Raw genomic sequence first — 18,038 nt, 5'->3', positions numbered from 1 at the left:
AGTCTAGAAGGCAGTCAAAAGGCGTCAATGGTGTGTAGAGAAAGAGAATGTCCAAGACTAAGCGACTGAGCTAGATTTGAAATATATAGTTTATATAAAGAGAAATGTTTTAAATATTTGCTATACATTAACCGAAAAAATATACATATAACTTTATCCATTTTGTAACATCCGGGCGCGAAGCATTGCAGAAGGTACTGATACATTGGCGTACTCAGTTACGCATCAGTCCAGATTTAATCCGATCACTCTTCAGTGTTTCACGGGCACGGACATCGGCATCGGCCCATTCGCAGATTAGCTGGGGCCGCAAATTGAAGCACTTAGCTTAATCTCTGTATGACGGGCCAAATGGACTTCCTCGTGTTACTTGCGTGCGTCTGGCGATGGGATGCATGTGAAACTTGCGATAGGGTATGAATTATGTGCATATGGCTATAGTTTCATATTAGTTATTTTAATACATGCATTGAATATAAAAGAAGAGTAAATTAATATTATAGGAAAATATTACAAAAATTGACTAAGTCCCACAGTAAGACTAATAAGGCTTGTGTTGTGGCTATTTAGACAACAATACGAATATACTTCGTGAAACAGAACACACAAGAAAAATATAAATTTGCAATGGATATTCTCAGCTTTGTTGTGTAACAGTATTTTAGTTAAAAATTTAGAAGGTATTATTTGAACAAGGTGTTTGAGCCATTATAAATTCAGTGAAAATAAATGGTATAAAATATCACAACTCAATCGAGGTTAATCTTGCTAAATAGATTTCTTATGAATCTTTTTTTTTGTCATGAAGATGCAACAGGAATAATTGAGCAACAAGGGGTGGGGGTGGGGGGGGTAAATGAAATTTTGGAAATGAGGGTGGTAATTAAAGACGCAATATTCTTTCCCCCGGAGTTACGCACAATGTTTTTCATCACACATATGAAGAAAAAAACTACATTTAAGCGAAATAATTCTTAAATACGGTGACATGTCAAACATTCGTCCGTCATAATATAGCTATAGTCATTTCTTGACAGGTTAGACATCGAAGGCACATACCTATTTAGCACTCAGCCATGATGGAAAATTATATAAAAATATTTTAAACGGCTATTCAATTTTTTAAACATAAACAAAAATGTTAATTAAATTATAAGTTAGTATTTTTAAAGTAAAACTTATTTACGCTACTTGGTTTGTGTGAATTAGTGACATATTTTTTTTCACAAACCATAACTCCTCCGGGAACAATATAAACACTAGTCCTTCAGTACAACTGCATGAAATAAGGTCTTTTTCGAGCAAGTGCGATGAAAAATTATTTCATGCGCTTTTGTAAACAAACAAAAGAGGGTTTTATCTAAATATATACATAGACTATTTATAAATATTGTTATCAATTAACTGCCATCTTTCCGCTGCCCCACGTCAGGTGCCACAGACAAATATTTATTAAAACAAGTTTTTCTCTACAGGGACCGAGAGATGTCACCTCGGCGAAGATCAATAAGCAAAGGCAGCGAGTTGAAAAGTAAGTTATTGAATGTTATTTGTGTTGTTTACCGTTTGTGCAAATAAACACGATGGTCCCTTTTCAACCTTCCGTATTTTACTTATGAAATAATGGTTATATTGTTCATATTTTATATCGAAACGACGCGCATAAAATAAAGGTCTAGGACACACGAAAGGTTGAAGACCAAGGGGCCGAATTTTGAATTTCCATCGGTCGAGATCGTCTTCTCCCTTTAATAATATCTCCACTACTAGGCATTTAAATTCTACTAATAGAATTGAAAAAGAGTGGTGAATTCCACTGGTTTCTCAATTTCTATCGCTCCTACTTCAAAAATGTCATTTCGCCGTTTTCTACAGATTTTCGAGTGACGAAATCGAGCGCTCGAAATTCAAAAATCGCCCCCCAGATGCTGAAACTTGACTCAGCGTATGTTGTTTATTCACACTGCTAAATTTGCGTAAATAGTTCCAGCACAGCATTGTTTTTTTTTTTCGTTTGTATAAGTAGCTCAAAATGTGGAAAATGTCCACAAGTAGAGCAGTTGCCCCTATATACTAAACACTTTGTTTTTGCTGCGCCAAAGTATTGGTATTGATGCAATACCAGTAATTTAAGTATTTATTTAGGACATATAGCAGGCAGACAAGTATTCAGTATGGTGAATATAGTTTGAAACATTCGTTTGCGAATCTAATGATCAGCTTGGGCATGTTTCTATAGTTTCGTGAATGAACTCAGATACTATTAGGTGCCGTGCACATTGTCGTTTCTCACGACGCCGGTTACATACGAACTAGGACACTGCGTTCAATGCACGGAGCCGTCGCTGCGCCGCCGGCTAGACACGACTGTGGGCACAGGATTTTAACACGTTTATTGGCAATATCCTCGGTAATGGCAATTGGAATCGAAATATGTACTGCTAAATTCCAAGTTGAACGGCAAATACAACACTTATATTATACTCTACTCTACTACTTATATCGTGTCTAGGGACGTAGACACTTAGATATCTGATTCAGAGGCATGGTAGGTATTCTGTTTTCAGGCATTGCTCTACAGCATGTTTTCCGTTAACTTCGGGGCATCGGTAAGAATAATTAAGGAAACTAAATGGAATAGTTACTTCAAACTTTTTTTTTACCATTTTTATTTTTATAAAAGTAACTAAATGTTGCATATAGCTTTGTTGTAATGTAACTCGGGCATTACATTTAACTGAACCAAACAATTGAAAGCTGTCATTATAATATCATTTCGAACATCGTTCGTCCGAGATAGTATTTACGTTTAGTAGCAAACGTATGAACAATATGTAAACAGATCCTAAGGCAAGTGTACACGCTCGCCTATAAATAAAAATTAATTATTGATTATCTCCGAAATGAAGGTAAATAGAATACTGCGACGGCTCCGGACGTCATCTTAACAGGGGGTAAATTAACCTAAGTTTTAATAATACTTAGGCGCCCGGCGATTGGAAGGGACCAAAAATAAAATCGTTCTAACTATAGGTTCGCATTCGATTGATGCGATAAATTGATAGGACTTAGCAATGGAATATCTAAACTATAGTCAGCGTCTACACCGTGCGTTATGCGTTAAAATTGGCCGTGTTTGTTGCCATACGTTTGCTGCGTAAACGTCGTGTAAACGTTTTATAACCTTCGGTGATTTGATCTCCTTACCATTGGAAACCCGTAGTGTTGTTTAAGACTCGACTGAGTTTTGCAGACTTTTATAATTGAATCGAAACTAAGTTGCTTTTCAACTTGTTAGAGAACAGAGTCTCTTGTAGAAACTCGAGTCATTTTCAAAGAAACAATTTAAAAAAGCGGCCAAGTGCGAGTCGGACTCGCCCATGAAGGGTTCCGTACCATTTAGGACGTATTAAAAAAACTACTTACTAGATCTCGTTCAAACCAACTTTCGGTGGAAGTTTGCATGGTAATGTATATCATATTATTTTGTTATTTGTTAAATTTTTTGTTATTTTACTTTGTTACGTATTGCAATTTAATGGATGACTGTCATTGGCCTTCTTTTATGTAAGCATTTATATGTTTAGTTATATTTACGGCTGTTGTTATCCTGAATACCAATAAAATAAAATAAATATATTTTTTTAGTTTTATCATTCTGTTATTTAAGAAGTTACATGGCGGGGGGGGACACATTTTACCACTTTGGAAGTGTCTCTTGCACAAACTATTACGTTTAGAAAAAAAATGCTATTAGAAACCCCAATCTCTTTTTTGAAGACCTATCCATATATATTATATAGATAGAGACACGTATGGGTTTGATGGAAAAAAAAATTTTGAATTTCAGTCTAAGTTTGGGCACCCCCAAAATTAATTGTTTTTTTTTCTGTTTTTGTGTGAAAATCTTAATGCGGTTCATAGAATATATCTACTTACAAAGTTTGAACAGTATAGTTCTTATAGTTTCGGAAAAAAGTGGCTGTGACATAAACGGACAGACAGATGGACATATGCATATGACGAATCCATAAGTGTTCCGTTTTTTGTCATTTGGCTACGGAACCCTAAAGAGTATCTGTTTATACATTTATTTATTATTTGTTGTTCAAAAGAAACCATTAAAGCAAAGTTAAAGGACTTGATGGCATAGCATTTTCAAGCACCTGTTCTCCGAAGGTCATCCGTCGTCCGATATCGGATCTGACAATGTGAAAACGCTCTAAATCTGTGTAGAGCATAAGATGCAGATGATATCAGCACGAATGAAGCTATGCAGTCATCATAAAACCTATCTGCACCCAGAACAATATTTACACGGCCAAGGTGACTGGAGCGCGTCTGCTGTCTTAGGCCCTCAGCACACGGAGCGTAAGCGTCGCGTTAGCGTATTGTATAAACGTTACGAGTACGAGATGCGTAGAGTTTTGGGCATCAAGCGTCGCGTAACCGTCGTGAAAGCGTAATCGTAAGTGAAATCTTAGTTGAAATCATCAGATGTCTTCGGCGGATGTATGAGTTCGGATCAACGATACTTTGTCGTCAGGTGAAGAAGATTTTTTATTGTTTGATTACGTCAGAAGTTTTGTTTTTACGCGTGTATTACGCTACCCTTGTCGTAATGATGACAGAAATTTCATACGCTACGACGACGCTCCGTGTGCGGACTTGTTTGAAGTTGTTCGTGCTCGCAGTGCTCTCGTTCTACGCGCGTATTACGATACGCTTACGCGCCGTGTGTTGACGGCCTTAGATAACCCACTTTAGAGGTTTGCTGTGGCTTAACATTCTTGTTTTTGAATTTGGAACGGGCTACTACTGAAGGCTAAAGTTGTTTATAATATCTGAGATAAAGTGTCTTTCAAATTTTTGTGTTTTTTTTTTAATATGACCTGAGTACGAGAAGTCCTTTAAGCGTTCTTTGTTGAAATGTAAAGATTGAAGAAGGCAATTGATTGCGAAAGTGATAAATACCTATATGTATGTATGTCTTGATCAGTAAAATCGAGATTTAGTGCTAATATATTATCAAAGATATTAGCACTACAGACTCTAACAGAAAAAAAAACCTAAATCTAATGTTAAAATAAAAAGGAGTGACGTGTGCCTACTGCCGTACTGCCTAATACCTCGCATGATGTATATAGCCGAATAAAAAAAAACACAGTACTAGAGTTATTATGTAGTCTAAATTATGTACAAACGTATACCTAAAGAAAAGCAGCAAAAATATTTGACATATTTTTCGCAGCTTAAAAAAACCGGATCTTTTACCTACACATACCAACAAGGTATGAAAACAGAAAGATTAAACACATTGATAATAATAAGTAAGTAATCAAACCAAAGCCAATCTTATCCGTGGATTTAAACCCTGATTAATTTCAAGAAAAGAACTACTTAAATAAAAAGCGGCCAAGTGCGAGTCGGACTCGCCCAAGAAGGGTTCCTTTATGACGTATTAAAAAAAACTACTTAAACTACTAGATCTCGTTCAACATTTTACCACTTTGGACACACATTTTACCACTTTGGTAGTGTCTCTCGCGCAAACTATTCACTTTAGAAAAAAATTATATTAGGAACCTAAATGTCATTTTTGAAGACCTATCCATATATACCCCACACGTATGGGTTTGACGAAAAAAAAATTTTTTTTAATTTTATGACGTATTAAAAAAAAACTACTCACTAGATCTCGTTCAAACCAATTTTCGTTAGAAGTTTGCATCGTAATGTATATCATATATTTTTTTTAGATTTTTCATTCTGTTATTTTAGAAGTTACAGGGGGGGGGGGACACACTTTTTTCACTTTGGGAGGTTCTCTCGCGCAAACTATTCAGTTTAGAAATAAAAAGCGGCCAAGTGCGAGTCGGACTCGCCCAAGAAGGGTTCCTTTATGACGTATTAAAAAAAACTACTTAAACTACTAGATCTCGTTCAACATTTTACCACTTTGGACACACATTTTACCACTTTGGTAGTGTCTCTCGCGCAAACTATTCACTTTAGAAAAAAATTATATTAGGAACCTAAATATCATTTTTGAAGACCTATCCATATATACCCCACACGTATGGGTTTGACGAAAAAAAATTTTTTTTTTAATTTTATGACGTATTAAAAAAAAACTACTCACTAGATCTCGTTCAAACCAATTTTCGTTAGAAGTTTGCATCGTAATGTATATCATATATTTTTTTTAGATTTTTCATTCTGTTATTTTAGAAGTTACAGGGGGGGGGACACACTTTTTTTCACTTTGGGAGGTTCTCTCGCGCAAACTATTCAGTTTAGAAAAAAATGATATTAGAAACCTTAATATCATTTTTGAAGACCTATCCATAGATACCCCACATGTATGGGTATGTTGAAAAAAAAAATTTTTTTTAATTTCATGACGTATTAAAAAAAAAACTACTTACTAGATCTCGTTCAAACCAATTTTCGGTGGAAGTTTACATGGCAATGTATATCATATATTTTTTTTAGATTTTTCATTCTGTTATTTTAGAAGTTACAGGGGGGGGGGGGACACACTTTTTTTCACTTTGGGAGGTTCTCTCGCGCAAACTATTCAGTTTAGAAAAAAATGATATTAGAAACCTTAATATCATTTTTGAAGACCTATCCATAGATACCCCACATGTATGGGTATGTTGAAAAAAAAAATTTTTTTTAATTTCATGACGTATTAAAAAAAAACTACTTACTAGATCTCGTTCAAACCAATTTTCGGTGGAAGTTTACATGGCAATGTATATCATATATTTTTTTAGATTTTTCATTCTGTTATTTTAGAAGTTACGGGGGGGGGGGGGGGACACACATTTTACCACTTTGGAAGTTTCTCTCGCGCAAACTATTCATTTTAGAAAAAAATGATATTAGAAACCTCAATATCATTTTTGAAGACCTATCCATAGATACCCCACACGTATGGGTTTGATGAAAAAAGTTTTTTTGAGTTTCAGTTCTAAGTATGGGGAACCCCCAAAATTTATTGTTTTTTTTCTATTTTTGTGTGAAAATCTTAATGCGGTTCATAGAATACATCCACTTACTAAGTTTGAACAGTACAGCTCTTATAGTTTCGGAAAAAAGTGGCTGTGACAGAATCGGACAGACAGACGGACATGACGAATCTATAAGGGTTCCGTTTTTTGCCATTTGGCTACGGAACCCTAAAAATGGCTTTTAAAAATATGGGTTGCGTTAGGTAAGGCTATTTTCTTTACTGTTTATATAAAACTTATAACGTGAAATAAATAAATATTATGGGACCATCTTACTCAAATTGACTTTGAGGTACAGTGGACCTCAATAAGGCGTGTGCTGTGGGTTTTAGACGACGGTATATATGTATAAGTACAATAGACATATACACATCCATAACTCAGGAACACGTACGGTCAACCAATTTGATTCCTAGGCCACTATAGAACCATGTCATAATGACTTCTACGACAGTGCTTATTGAGTGATGCATGTCATGTATAGAGTAATAATTAAAGCCACAAGGTTCTATAGTGGCCTAGGATTCAAATTGGTTGACTGTACCTGTGATGAACACGCAAATAAATGCTCTTACCGGGATTTGAACTAGGGCAGGGTCGTGGGACTGGTCTAGGAGGCCGTTAAACATTGTTGACGGACTCTTTATTTGAAGGCTTGCGCCATTTTGAGTTGCGCTTAAAAAATACTCAAAAAGGACTCGACTTGGGACTTAAGACATTTGGAATTGTTTAAGCGCTGAGTCTCGTAAAAAGAAGCGAGTTGTTCTATACTCAGAAGAATTCAACTTCAAGTCGAATGGTTCTATAGTCGAGTTCCTACCAACACTAAACCCGTGCTAATAGCCACCATTTTATTGCAAACTGCAGTTGCTGCTCGTTAGAGATCGAAACGGTACTGGTATTAGTAGCTTTACAATTAACACTAAAAGAGTTTTAATGGCCATTTTTCAGAAAGATCACATTTTTTATACTTAAGTAGTGACCCAAACTTTTTTTATTATTTAGGTAACCAATCTACCTATGCCTAGCGCCATAAATAAATAAATAAATAAATATTATAGGGACATTCTTACACAAATTAACTATGGCCCACGATAAGCTCAAGAAGGCTAGTGTTGTGGGTACTCAGACTACGATATAAGTATATATATAATATACAAATACTTAAATACCTAGAAAACGTCCATGACTCAGGAACAAATATCTGTGCTCAATGCTCACCACACAAATAAATACCCATACCGGGATTCGAACTCAGGACCATCGGCTTCATAGGCAGGATCTCTAGTGTACAACGTACGGGGTCGTAACTCTTTTCGTTGTCTTGTTTTGGACCACTCTGTCACGATTGTATTTCTGTATTTTTCCAAAAAATAAAAGAAAAACGAGTGTTATTGCATGTGTTTTTAGCTGTAGATTACATTGAACATGAGAAAAATTGAAAAATAAATTTTATCTCATACAAAAAGCTACACTCCGTCACATTTTTTGGGGACATAAAAAGACAACGAAAAGAAATTTGAGCCACACGCCTTGTATGCCCCTTTTACTCAAAAACAAATATCAGCAAGTAAATTAATAAAAATAAAAAAACAGAAAACATATAGGTGAGGTTATGAAATGGTCTTTTCACAAGCTTTCATTCAATACTGACATAGCCATGGTAAGATAAATAAAAACAACCCCCGCCCTCCTTCTTTTTCATATGCGGGCGCCATTTTCCAAATTTATATAGCCTATGTCACTACCACAATTCTGACGAATTTAACGACATCGACAGCTCATATGTTAAAAACCGTCCAGCCGTTTGGGCTGTAGTGCGTGCCAAGAAATTTACATAAATACATACGGCAGTCAGGTAAAAAGATAAGTAACTAAGTATTATAATATCGCATCCCATTTCGACGGATCAAAAACTTGCATGCGATTTTCGTTATATTGCGGTATTAGGTCGATCGACTGAATACATTGTAGTAACCAATGTATCGAATTTTACATGCAAGTTCACGCGCCGTGTAAATAGGCCTTTAGGAATAGAAAAAACCGTTCTGCAATTTGAACAGGTATGAAAAAAGATTTTTTTTTTCAAAAATATTCCATGTTGGTTATTTCGCAGTTTTAGAAACTTTACATCCATCCTCCTGTTAATGCCTTTAGGCATTACCTATATATACTAATCACCTCAAGGGACAAACAAAATCGCATTAAGGATTATTAGAGAGTGAGGAAATACTGGAAGCGACTTAATTACCGCTAGATAAATCTCGGACTGCATACAGACTTCGATTGCAGCGGTCTGTAAACGCCATCGGCAAGCTAATCGGGGACCTATTATGAAATACTGCATTATTTTTTTATTTTTTTTAACTGTCATTTGGTATACCTATATGTGATCTCAATTTTAAATGTAAAAAGGCTTTGTTTTAATTTTTATTGTAATTTTAATTTTAAGTTAGTTTTAACTTTAATTTTATTTTGACAATATGTAAATTGACTTTATGAATAAATGAGTATGAGTATGAAGTACGGTTAACTCAAGCAAGAGCAATGAAAACTCGTGTGTAAATTCTTGTATGCAAAACAACCTGATGTCATTGCTATGGGTGCATACTTGCATAGACTGCATAAAATAAGTCTCAACTACTGTTATTAATGAAATTAATGTACTTATTCTGAAATATCCTGTTGACATGACAGTACTTACCTACTCCGTTTATTTAGAATTAGATAAAGGGTTAACAATTTTGACGTCTCTTTTTATTCAAAACTACTTTTAAAAAATTAGTCACAGTGAATATGTAACAATTATAAAGTATATATATGATCTTTTCCAGTAAAAAGGCACGTCGAGATTATTTATAGTTTTGCTAATGCTAAAAAAAGTATAACGGATTTTTTTATCCCCATTACGCAAAGCCGTGGAGTCTTCCAGTGCATTCTCAAAGCAGCATGCTAGATAAACCAGTTGTATTTTCTACCACCAAATTCTCTGCCTTAATTTGGCTTATGAAAATTAAAGTCGTAAGATGATGGAGTGATATAGATTATATTCGTATATTATCTGGTTGACTGACGCCATCCGCCGAAATTGATCGTAATAAACTCAAAATTTATCAGCGTTATTGCTTTGCAGAAAACGAATCTTACTTGCTAGGAATGAAACCAAGCTAAATGCCCAAAGAAGGCAATTACAATTTTGAAAGTCAATTCTGTTTATCAATAATAAGCGTGTGCTCATTCTATTTCTTACAATTTTGTTGAGTAGTATTATAATATTTATAATACATTTATTCAAATGATGAATAACGATTGATAATAACCGAATGATTCGCGAATAACGAATATATGTTTAGAATGATTATTCGTTTTCAATTTACTGCTGGAATAAACTATTTGCGAAGAATTTACTTCACGAGTGAATTATTAGTGATTAAAATGGTCCACGAATAAATTATTCGCAAATAATATTGGTCGAATAGTAAGCTTACAAAATAAATATTTTGCTGTTTTCTATCCCGATGAAAAAATGTTTTCTATCTGGGTGCGTAGCCAACGTGCCAATCGTTTACACTCCATAGCGAGTTATAAAGAGAGATGACTACGCTACGCTACGAAGCGTTAACGATTGGCACGTTGGCTAAGCACCCTGGTCTTTTAGATGTCGTCCACCTAGGTCTATGATAATAGGTATGTAAATGTTTATAAAGGGTAAAGGTAAATGCATCTACCTAATTTTTACAGACCTATATCATTAATACTGATTGTCTCAAAAGTTTTTGAGCGCTTATTGAGTAAGAGGATAATGCACCACCTCACTGCTAATAACATATTGAATGAACGGCAATATGCATGCGGCGCGCGACGTGATCGCGCGAGTGCTGGCGCACCTCGAGTGCAGGCGACAAGTTGCAGGAATATTCTGCGACTTGTCGCGTGCATTCGAAATGGTAGATCTCTCACTGCTCGTAAAAAAATTGGCGCGCTACGGTGTCGAAGGCACAACAAGCCATATCTAGTAAAATATTTTTAAGTTGACGAATACTTTCAAATGATCTCATTGGCCCACTCATACTGTAACTTCATTATACGTTCATTCAATGAGTCAATAATTAGTATAATTAATTACCCAGCAATAGCTACGCATATATTTTAAATGTAAACTGTAGTAATAATTAATTATATTTTATTATAATTCAAATTAGTAGAAATGTGAGATACTATAATATATTTATAAATACTTGACATGTAAAATAACATTGCTTTTACCAATAAATGTCTGATTCTGATTCTGAAACAAATAATAATGAACAGCGGTCTCTGTCTGAAACTCTCTAGTAGGTACACAGCTGATAATAACTTTGAGTTACGTAGTTTTCTCGCTCTTTCACTTATATGTTTGGCTAGATGCCTGTGATGTAATTAATTCCTTGGCCCTAAAATACGCTGGATTTGCCTTATTCAGCTTTGCTATCTAAGGATGTACTAAAATATCATACGTGTTAACGTGTTATTTATTCCAATAAAATAACGAACAATTCATTTATTATTTGAAAATTTAAATGATTGATTTATTCGCGAATAATTCCACGACGAAAGATTGTTTATTCGAATAATTATTTAGATGAAAAAATATTCGTAAAATGCCCATTTTTGGTAGTAGGTATGCAATAAGGTCCGTTCCGAACGAAGGCATCCCAGCGATGGCTATTAGCTACGACGCGATGAGATTAGTAACAATATCTCGACAAGACTCCCGACTGCTATAGGTTTGTTACTTCACTTGGTTTATTGTTGATAGTTCTATTAAATTGAATGGTTATTATTGTTTATAGTTTTCTTAGATCCGGTCCTATTACTTGTCCGGTCGGTCGGCCTGACTGCACTTTCGGTTTTCTAGATGACTAGGCAAGTTTGATCGATTGTTTATACGGCTGTTCCTCGTTTTGCAGGGGCGTATTTGCCCTATGAGCCTATGACCAAAAAGGACCATAAAACGGGTTGACGAGCTGCGAGGGGCGGCGAAAGCTGAACCTCGCTATGATAACTGACAGCGAGGTTCAGCTTTCGCCTGAGGTAATGGGGTGGCAAACATGGCCCAGGATGCCTAATCCTAAAATACGCCACTATCGGTTTCTCTGTCTTGCATGAGTATGAGAGAGTAAGATTTGATGCGAATATGTTTTTATCGCTAATGCTAAAATCTAGTTGTTAGATTCTTCCAAATTAAGTTTAATATGGTTAGAAATCAGATTTTTATATATCGACCGCTTTGCAATAGCGTCCGGTCGGTCGGTTGCATCCCAGCTTTGGCCGCGGATGAGATTAGTCGCAATCTCTCGGCTTGACGGAGACTCCCGGCTATACTTTACTTGGCTTATTGTTAGAGATTCATAGTGGCTTCGGTGGCAGGATTATGCAGTGTGGTTCCTATATAATGTTGAGTTTGCTATTTCATTAGCTCAACATTACTACTGGGTTTTGACCCGGGTAGTCATGTCTATCTCTAAGTTAGAGGCGTATAGCACAACTAAAAAATTACATTAAAATTAGGCTATAAGTAGATGGACAAAGTTCCTTTCCCAATTGTGTGCAATTATCAATCCAGTAGTGAGTTTAATTATAGTCGTTGTCCCTTTGTGGATATTTTATCTGATTGCCTCCAACTGGGATGAACAAAACGCCTCTTGGGATGTAGTGTAGCCAGTTCAAAAAAAAAATTACACCTTAAAGTTTTACCCTCTTTTTTCATCAGTAATGACTTTATTACTGTGACGAATTCATATTATTCTGGTTACGTATTTCTTAAAATCACGAGCCCCCATACGGTCATAGTTCGAGCCTTGGGTCCGTAAACATCAGGACCCGAGATAAACATGAGGATGTATAATGCCTGTAGATGCAAAATGTATCTGTCGTAAATTTAGTAAGACCGAGAACGTGAATGTATTCCTGAATTGATAGTTGCTGTAGTATGTGAGCCGCAATGGCGGTTAGATTTTTTAAAACTTAAACTTGATAAACTTCTCAAAATAATTTTGTAAACAAAGTCAGGGGTTATAAAGAAACAATGTTCCTAAGTGAAAGATTGTTGGCAATAATATTGCCGACCAAATTGATACTTGTCACCACTCCCTGGTCCTCTCCATTCTGTCACACTCAAGCGTTTGGGCTGATGACATAAAGAACTGCCAGCGTGGGGTGGCATTATTTAGCCCAAGATCGAGATGCATGGCAAGGAGGCCTATCCCTATACCCATAAGGGGATCCCAAAATAAAATAACTAAAAAAATCTCATGTATAATAATATTTTATTAACTATGTTTTTATATTTGAATCCAGTTTATATGTATATTCCCAGAGTACGTTTATTTTTATTACGTTTGAGACTAATCCAGTCTAGAATACTCCGCGCACATTAGTGCTTGGCTTATGAAAATCCTTCGCGTACGCGTGTCTGTTATAATTTAACTCGCAATATGAATCTCAAAATATTCGCTAAGAAACGTATAATTCATATACCAACCCGTAGTGTATTTCCTTTTGTTGTTGCCTCGTACTTATCGCAAGTCCGCATATGCCAAGGGGTTTTATTCCGATTTATCAGCGAGCACGGGCGAATCGAACCAGTGTAAATATTCTCTTCGACTAGGCAAACCTAAGGAATTGAAAAGAAAAACCTGCGGGTTTTTAATGGAGTCACATCATGCATATTTACACCACTAGAGTTCCAAACGTCTAAGTATAATAATATGGTAACAGCTTTTACCATCAAACATCAGGCCGTATGCTTGTTTGTGTTTGCATAAAAAAAGCGTGGTTTGTGATGTCATCATCGGGTTTATTAACAATAATTCCCCGTGGCCGCATACGAGTGGGAATTCGCGACATTCTATTTCGCGACTTCTGACTTAAAGTCACAAGTACTCTGGAATGAACCTTACATATGCCTCCGTAGAATACCGGCTCTATTACTATTTACAAGGTAGCGACTTTATCGCTGTTTGCCTGGAATGTTGGAAGGAAATATAACTATGAGTAGGAGTTAGCGGAGGAACTTCCACAATGAACGACTAGAGCAATGCTCAAGTTTAAGTTAGATTAAACTTTATGATATAAAATCATTCCTGTACTTTGGAAACTGAAGTCTCTGCCTGTGTTTACTCTTGCTGTACATGTGCAACTACACAATTGTGTTTGTTCAATTGATGGTGTAAATCAAGTTGTTTTATTTGGTTTACCTTATTTAAATACCTTTTTTGTTACTATTGTCATCTCAGGACATTTTGGCAATTAATATATTTTGTGTTTGGTTTCAGGGCCTTCACAATTGTTGGCATCGACAGAAGAAGCTACGCTGCAAGAGCCAGTCTATGCAACCATCAAGCCTCCGATAACTCAAACCTGGGCCCCGTCATCGCCCCTTCGGTCGTCACTAAACTCATTACCCTCTCTGAACTCCACCCCTCTGGTGAAATCGGCCGCGCCCGTCGGACAGTCTCTCAAGTTCCATCCAACCAACCCCTTTTATACAACATTGCCCTCGAACTATACAAGTGCTTCCAAACTTCCTATATCGAATGGAAAATCGTCAATATCTACTCTAGATAGAAATAAAACTAACAAACCCAATGACTGTAGTCCAGATTTAAAATCCCCTTTGTACTTTGCCTCAAACGATTTTGGATCCAGTAGTCACCTTAATTCCTCACATTTTACTGAAAAAATAAATGGGTTTGGATTTGATGCTAACTCCACTGCCAATGGTAAAAGTGATATTTCTTATGATAGCGTTAATCGAGACGATCCAAGTCTTCCAAATGAAAATGAAATGAAAAACCCATTTAGATCCAACCGAATAAATAGTGACCCGTTTGAAAAATACTTAAATCCAGAGCACAAATTTAACGGAACATTTGAAAGTGACACTAAAAATATGACAAATTCCATGAGCGATAATAGCTTTCATAAGTCGAAGGAAATAACGGAGCGTTCGACGATTACTGAGCATAAGATTAGTGAAATAGAGGAAGTGAAGACTATAAAAAAATTTGTACTCAACGGATCAGGAGAGGAAAATGATCGAGCGACAAAAATTTCGTATATTAATGGGGAAAGAAAAAGTTTTGGTTTACCGGAATCGCAAACATCAAAAGAATATTATCAAGGCTCCACACAACAATCGACAAGAAACGAACATTTCCCGACAACGCCTACTCAAAACCGAAACGATAATTTGAAAGCGAACAATCAGGACGAGCAAAACTCCGCATTTTCTAGTACTAAATATCACTTTGTGCAACTGAACAACGATGTCGCTGAAGGTAAGTTTAGCTTAAGTCCTTAAATCAATAATTCAAAATTCAAAAATTTATTCTGCGAGTAGGCCTCAAGGGCTCTTTTACAAGTCAATACAACATTTATAGTAACATCATATAGTGACATGAAAAATACATAACAACATTTATAAATACAACAGCCAATACCTGGGTAAACATTACATTATAATAATCTTAAAATAAATAATTAATACAATACAATAGAGATGTATAGTCTCTATGGTTAAAAACACATTAAATCTGGAGATGTAAAAGGTCCCCAATGTCAGAGTACTAATACTAATAAAATTTGGAGGTGTAAAGTCTCTCCAAGTGTCAAAATAAATTTTATACTAAATAAATAAACCGCGTCTGGACTGTTAAACTAGCAGTCTCATAAACTAATGCTACATTCTGTACATAACTAGTATGTACCAAGCCAATAGATTTCATTTATACTTGTTTTATTTTCAACTTTGAGTATAATTCATGAAAAAGAAAAATCTACGTAAATTACTTTTAATATTCTCATAAACACTGCTTTTAATGTCAAATCATAATATGATTTTGCTTTGCATAATACAATATATGATATTTATTTAAAGAATTTTTACAATCAATAGGTACGTTTGATTATTTATTACTTGTTTTAATTTACAAACGGAAAATAATATTAATATATTGATAAAGACAAAGAAAATTTTAATTTAGACCACAAAACTTAGCTATACCATTGAAGAGTTCTTCGATGGCCACGGGTCATTGGCTCAATCGTGTACGAGTACCTACTAAAGTCTATAGGAATATAATAATATCTCGTTATCTTACTATGTATTGTAATATTTGTAATGCTATATGAATCGAAAGTTATTAATACATGAGTATAGTAAATAATCAAATAATGTAATAGACATCCAATGTAAAATCTATGACAAGATAATTGTATATAAAATGACTTGTAAATGTAAATATTTACCAATAAATATCATACCATATCATATCATATCATATCAAAAGTGGTAGTTAGAGTTAGACGTTCTCGGCATCAGGGATCGGAAACCGGTATTTTTTGTATGGGAACGAAAACGGTATTTTTTCGTTCTTTGTTAATTACTTCATTTCTAATTAGGCAATCTAATAATACGAAGTCGTAATCTGAAAACACAACTGAGTCCTACGTTTAGAGTATAAAATAAACCGAAATATATGGTTATTTCGATGTTTTTGCAAAAAACCGGTTCCGATCCCTGGTCGGCATCACGTCAGTCATGCATCATGATATGTAAGTACATTACGTTATTAGGCATTCAAGTGATAAGAAGCTCCCCGGAGGCCTAAAGCATCAAATATTACATAGTTCTGCCGTACTCACGTATGCAACGCAGTTAATTTTGAGCGAGTCGTATTATGCGGAAGGAAGGGGTGGTTGTTAAAGTCCCCGGTTCCGATACGACGGATTTATGTCGATGACTTTCCTCAAGCCTGAAGCACGTCGCGTGTACGCACCTTTGTGAGTGCTACTCGGGAATTAACGCTTCTAGATACCTGAAACACGATTTATAATCGGTGATACGGGGCAATACGTATCTTGAACTATATTATACGTTTACACGGCTCCAGAGGCGGCGGCAATAATTTACCTTGGCGACACGCCCGTACACATTAAATCATGAGAAATTGTACTGTTAAATTATCGTACATGCCTCTTTTAAAGCGCAGAGATTTATACTCAGTGCTTTACAAGTAGCATGTACGAAACATGTAGAAAGACCGCACTGGAAGTTTCAATCTTTCGCTCGTATTTTTTAAAGATTAATCGGAGCGGCTTAAATGAGATAAAAATTTTTTTAATACGTACAATATCTAGCTGAAAACGTATTATTTAGAGGGTGACAATTGCTTTCGTAAAAATAACAGTCTGTGTTAAAAGTGCTATGTTTCGATATCGGCTGCTGTAAAAATGTGGCAGTGTTGGGGAAGATATTACGATTCAAATAATACCAATAGGTATCAATGTCTGCGCCTAATGTCCTTAAAATTACCTGATTAATTAAATGACCTGCTTGTTCAGATGTCATGTATCACTATGAACTCATATAGTGTAACGCGTATTAGCTTCTAGAGAACCTATGAAGTTGTAAGACTTGCATCATTAGTGGAACTTTAAGAAAGTTCCTTGGCTAAAACCTCCCAAGTTACGAGTCACGTGTGAGTACGAGAACTGTTCCAGACTTGTTTAAAGAGCTATCGGAGTGGCTGAGAGGCGCGCCTGAATGCAGATCACTGCATTTGTTTCCAGAAAAAAGTCCTACCTACGGGGTAAAAGGCATTGAAATATTAATGAGTTCTCTCCATACCCTCTGAAAGTAGCAGCGGTATTACAGCAGATTTTGGCAGTACGAATTCTAGGAATTACATTTCGGTTTTCGAGAGATATACGGATTTGCAACTGATTTCTAAATTGTTATTAATCATCACGAACGTGATTTTGTTTCTAAAATATACTCGTTAAGCCGGGTCAAATAATCAGCAATACGTTTGCAAATAAATTGATGTAATAAGAAAAACATTATAAATATTCAGACGCCTATTGGATGTTTAATAGCAACAAATGATATGAACGATTGCCTTCTTACTATTTTCAGGCGTTACATACGGAGTTGAATAATTGTTTTTAAGAACAATATTTTAATTTTATTTTTAA

General features: G+C 35.5%; 1 protein-coding gene across 1 annotated transcript in view; it reads left to right on the top strand.

Annotated features, from left to right (window-relative positions):
• Window positions 1–18,038, top strand: part of LOC133520648 (uncharacterized) — a 258,897-nt gene that overhangs the window by 61,421 nt on the left and 179,438 nt on the right. The window contains 2 exon segments of the mRNA XM_061855198.1: window positions 1,476–1,531; window positions 14,336–15,340. Coding sequence (XP_061711182.1) covers window positions 1,476–1,531; window positions 14,336–15,340 — 1,061 coding nt within the window.

The sequence above is a fragment of the Cydia pomonella genome, chromosome 8 (genome assembly GCF_033807575.1).
Source record: "Cydia pomonella isolate Wapato2018A chromosome 8, ilCydPomo1, whole genome shotgun sequence".
Classification (NCBI taxonomy): Eukaryota; Metazoa; Arthropoda; class Insecta; order Lepidoptera; family Tortricidae; genus Cydia; species Cydia pomonella.
The sequence above is the reverse complement of the archived record's forward strand: the minus strand, read 5'-3'. Positions and strand labels throughout refer to the sequence as shown.